Consider the following 5,310-nt stretch of genomic DNA (forward strand, 5'->3'; position numbering starts at 1 on the left):
CACCAATCAGACCAAAATGAAAAATGCAGTAACTAAGATTCAAAACCGACTGGGTGTAATGACCACAAGGATGGAAGAGGCAGACGAATGAATAAGTGATATCAAAGATGGGAATTATGGAAAATAATAGAGCTGAACAAAAGAGAGAAAGAAAAATTTTGAACCACAAGAGTAGACTGAGGGAACCCAGTGAGTCCATCAAGCGTAATAACATTCATTTCATAAAAGTCCCAGAAGAAGAAGAAGAGAGAAAAGGGGGCAGAAGGTTTATTTGAGGAAAATAATAGCTGAAAAATTTCCTAGTCTGGGGAATGAAACAGACATCTAGTTCCAGGAGGCACAGAGAACTCATGACAAAATCAACAAAAGCAGGCCAATACCAAGACAATATTGCAGAACAGTTTGCAAAATATGGTGATAAAGAAAAAAATCCGAAAGGCAGCAAGACAAAAGAAATCCGTAACTCGGGATCCCTGGGTGGCGCAGCGGTTTGGCGCCTGCCTTTGGCCCAGGGCGCGATCCTGGAGACCCGGGATCGAGTCCCACATCGGGCTCCCGGTGCATGGAGCCTGCTTCTCCCTCTGCCTATGTCTCTGCCCCTCCCTCTCTCTCTCTCTGTGACTACTATAAATAAATAAATTAAAAAAAAAAGAAATCCGTAACTCACCAGGGAAGATCCATACAGCTAGCAGTAGATCTCTCCACAGAATCTTGGCAGGCCAGAAGGGAGTGAGTGGCATGATATGCTCAACGTGATGAATGGGAAAAGTCTGCAGCCAAGAATTCTCTATTCAGCAAGGCTTTCATTCAGAATAGAAGGAGAGGTAAAGAGTTTCCCAGACAAACAAAAACTAAAGGAGATTGTGACCACTACAGCAGCCCTACAAGAAATATTAAACGGCGCTCTTTGATTGGGAAGGGAAGACCAAAAGTGACAAAGACAAGAAAGGAACAGAGAAAATCTAGAAATAATGACCAAACAAGCAATAAAATGGCACTAAATACGTATCTATGAATAACCACTCTGAATGCAAATGGACAAAATGCTCCAATCAAAAGACAGAGGATGCCAGAACGTATTAAAAACAACAACAACAACAAGACCCATCTATATGCTGCCTGCAAGGGACTCATTTTTAGACTTAAAGACACCTTCAGATTGAAAGTGAGGGGATGGAGAAACATTTATCATGCAAATGGACATCAAAAGAAAGCCGGAGTAGCAATACTTATATCAGAAAAACTAGATTTTAGGGATCCCTGGGTGGCGCAGCGGTTTGGCGCCTGCCTTTGGCCCAGGGCGCGATCCTGGAGACCCGGGATCGAATCCCACGTCGGGCTCCCGGTGCATGGAGCCTGCTTCTCCCTCTGCCTATGTCTCTGCTTCTCTCTCTCTCTCCCTGTGTGACTATCATAAATAAAAAAAATAAAAAAAATCTTAAAAAAAAGAAAAAAAAGAAAAACTAGATTTTAAACCAAAGCCTGTAATAAGAGATAAAGAAGGGCGCTATAGCTTGGCATGGCTGCAGAGGAGGCCGCGGCAGGGAAAATGGCGGACGGGAAGGCGGGAGAGGAGAAGCCCGAGAAACCGCAGCGAGCTGGAGCCGCGGGAGGACCTGAAGAAGAAGCAGAAAAACCTGTGAAAACTAAGACTTTCTTCCAGTAATGGAGGGGAAAGTTCCAGTCGCAGCGCTGAGAAGCGATCAGCTGAAGAAGAAGCTGCAGACCTCCCAACAAAGCCTACAAAGATCTCCAAGTTTGGATTTGCCATAGGTAGTCAGACGACAAAGAAAGCCTCAGCCATATCCATCAAACTTGGATCAAATAAGCCTAAAGAAACTGTTCCAACGCTTGCTCCAAAAACCCTTTCAGTAGCAGCAGCTTTTAACGAAGATGAAGATAGTGAACCAGAGGAAATGCCTCCAGAAGCAAAGATGCGGATGAAGAATATTGGAAGGGATACACCAACATCAGCAGGACCAAACTCCTTCAATAAAGGAAAGCATGGTTTTTCTGATAACCAGAAGCTATGGGAGCAAAATATAAAATCTCATCTTGGAAATGTCCATGACCAAGACAATTAAATGATGTGTTTTGAAATTGGGGTGTGGGGTGGGTATAAAGTTAAAAGGAACAGTTTCCTTTTTAAAAGAATGGTATAAGATTATCTTTGGAGCCGCCTTTTTGTTTTGTTTTTTTTTTTTGTTTTGTTTTGTTTGGTTTTTTAAAGATTGAGTGGTACACTAATAGAGTTTGAAATTAGAGGTAATTTATGTTTTATATACAGATTTCAAGACATCTGCTAATTTTGTAGTTTCATGTGATTAGTTTCCAAAGGTTACAGATAATAAAAAACCCAGAAATGGTACCTTTCTAAGAATTGCATATTGTTTTAGACACAACTATTAGCACATTAAGAGGGACGCAAAAAGTTATTGTCTATTAAACTGCAAGCAATTAGTCTTAACTCCCTTATTAACCTAAAGTGTCTGGCTCCCAGGAACAGCCTTATAGAGAGGGAGTATCCTATTGGGAGGAAAATGTTCCTGGACTATTGACTGAAAGTATATTAGATAAAATACAGCTTTTCTTTTTCCTAATGGGCATTTGTTTTGTTTCAAGTCGTCATAAACTAGGTATTGCATTGCTATTGGTTGGTACAGATGCTTAGCTCTTTAAAAAAAATTTTTTAAGGGGCACCCTGGGTGGCTGAGTGGTTTAGCGCCGCCTTGGGCCCAGGGCCTGATCCTGGAGACTCTGGATCGGGACCCACGTCGGGCTCCCTGCTTGGGGCCTGCTTCTCCCTCTGCCTGTGTCTCTGCCTCTCTCTCTCTCTCTCTCTCTCTCTCTCTCCCTGTGTCTCTCATGAATAAATAAAATATTTAAAAAAATTTAAGAACGTCTATGTAAATTGTTGTGTATTTGAGATAGCCCACTTCACTTTGACGGGTCTTGTCTACCTTCATTAGTCTTCAAAGACCATTTGCTGCCAAAGTAAATCAGTATTTTGAATGTGCTTCTCTTGGTTTTTGTTATTAGCTAGTTCCTGTAAGCATTTCCACCAGATCTTGAGGCAAATCATAAGGAAGCTGTTTCTTTTAAAATACAAACCACCACCAAAAATTTAAATGTACATAATACTTAAATATTTGGCTGGTTTTAATTTTTAAAAGGCAGAAACACCAAAAAAGCAACATTGTATGAAGATGAAAATGAGAAAGATGCACTTTCTGTAACTTTGTTAAAGCTTACTTTAAGTTACTAACTTGTGAAAGTGAATTTGATTTCAACTTAATGCAACAATTCTTATTTTAGTACAGTAATAACAGTTCATTTAAAGTGTATACATATTAACCAATGGCCTCTCAAAAGCACATTTTAGGTACTGAAGATAAAAAAGAAAATGCATCTTTAAACATTTTATGGATTTTTTGACCACATATACGTTGTTAGATCTATGTATTGTAGGATTTTTTTTTAGAATTTTTGTATATGGATTTTTTTTAAAGATTTTATTTATTTATTCATGAGAGGCACACAAAGAGAGAGAGAGGCAGAGACACAGGCAGAGGGAGAAGCAGGCTCCATGCAGGGAGCCCGATGTGGGACTCGATCCCAGGTCTCCAGGATCACACCCTGGGCTGAAGGCGCGCTAAACTGCTGAGCCACCCAGGCTGCCCTATATGGATTATTTTTTAATGTGACAGTTAAAACACATCTTTAAAAGCATAGTCCCAGATAAAAGAAACAGAGTATAATGGTTTCTTTGAAAACTCCTGCAATGTTTAATTTGGAGGCAGCTTCAGACTATTTTATTGGTGGTAACTACTCGCTGAGCTCTTTTAATAGGTAATAACTCCAGAGAAGCAGCCTGTATATACTCCTAACACTTTGTTCATTTGCATTTAAGTTTACAGTAAGCCCCAAGTAAAACAATGGAAATGTATATAGAACTGTTAGTTCTTACATGATTTAATTCTATCAAGATACATGAATTTAACTTGCTTTAATGTAGGCAAACTTTCCACTTTGTCCATTTTACTGTTTATGTTAAAATAACATCCCTTTCCTACATAATCTTTTATTGACTCAAATGAAATATTAACCTAAGGTCAAGATGGGAGAGAAATGACTGAGATGAATGTCTTTACTAAAATACCAATAAATTTGGCAAACTCAAAAAAAAAAAAAAGAAGGGAGCTGTATCATAGTAGAGGGACTATCCATCAAGAAGATCTAACAACTGTAAATATTGATGCCCCCAACTTGGGAGCACCCAAATATATAAATCAATTAATAACAAACATAAAGAAACTCATTGATGATAATATAATAATAGTAAGGGACCTTAACACCCCAGTTACAGCAATGGACAGATCATCTAAGCAGGAAACAATGGCTTTGAATGACACCCTGGACCAGATGGACTTAATAGATATGTTCAGGACATTTCATCCCAAAGCAGCAGAATACATACCTTTTGGAGCACACACAGAGTATTCTCCAGAATAGTTCACATATTGGGTCACAAATCAGGCCTCAACAAGTACAAAACGATCAAGATCATACCATGCATCTTTTCTGACCACAAAACTATGAAACTTGAAGTTGAGCAAAAGAAAACATTTGTAACGACCTCAAATAGGTAGAGGATAAGCAGCATGCTCCTAACCAGAGAATGGGCCAACCAGGAAATTAAAGAAGAAGTTTTAAAAATACATGGAAACAAATGAAAGTGAAAACACGACAGTTCAAAACCTTTGGGATGCAGCAAGAGTGGTCCTAAGAGGAAAGTATATGGCAATACAGGCCTACCTTAAGAGACAAGAAAAATCTCAAATAAACAACCTAAACTTACACCTAAAGGAGCTGGAGAAAGAACAAAAAATGAAGCCTAAAGCCAGCAGAAGAAGGGAAGTATATTTAGGTTAGTGCAGAAACAATGCTATAGAAACTAAAGAAACAGTAGAAGAGATCGATGAAACCTGGAGCTGGCTCATTGAAAAAGTCAGTAGAATTGATAACCCTCTAGCCATACTTTTAAGAAGAAAATAGAAAGGACCCAAATAAATAAAATCACAAATGAGAGAGGAGAAATGAGAACCAACACCACCGAAATACAAAGAAGTAAAAGAGGATATTATGAAATACAATATGACAACAAACTGGACAACCTGGAAGAAATGGATAAATTCCTAGAAACATATAAACTACCAAAACTGAAACAGGAAGGAATAGAAAGCTTGAACAGGCTGATATCCAGCAAAGCAATTGCATCAGTCAGTAACAAAAAAATCTCCCAACAGCCAA

The 5,310-nt window shown here is 38.9% G+C and overlaps 1 protein-coding gene across 1 annotated transcript; it reads left to right on the forward strand.

Annotated features, from left to right (window-relative positions):
- The first annotated feature begins 1,549 nt into the window (after positions 1–1,549).
- Positions 1,550–2,136, forward strand: LOC129518455 (PEST proteolytic signal-containing nuclear protein-like). Its single transcript, XM_055338592.1, is given in 2 exon segments — positions 1,550–1,653; positions 1,655–2,136. Coding segments are annotated over 2 exon segments (534 nt in total). The 3' UTR covers positions 2,085–2,136.
- The last annotated feature ends 3,174 nt before the right edge of the window (positions 2,137–5,310 follow it).

Source organism: Nyctereutes procyonoides, unplaced genomic scaffold (genome assembly GCF_905146905.1).
Source record: "Nyctereutes procyonoides isolate TBG_1078 unplaced genomic scaffold, NYPRO_anot_genome, whole genome shotgun sequence".
Classification (NCBI taxonomy): domain Eukaryota; kingdom Metazoa; phylum Chordata; class Mammalia; order Carnivora; family Canidae; genus Nyctereutes; species Nyctereutes procyonoides.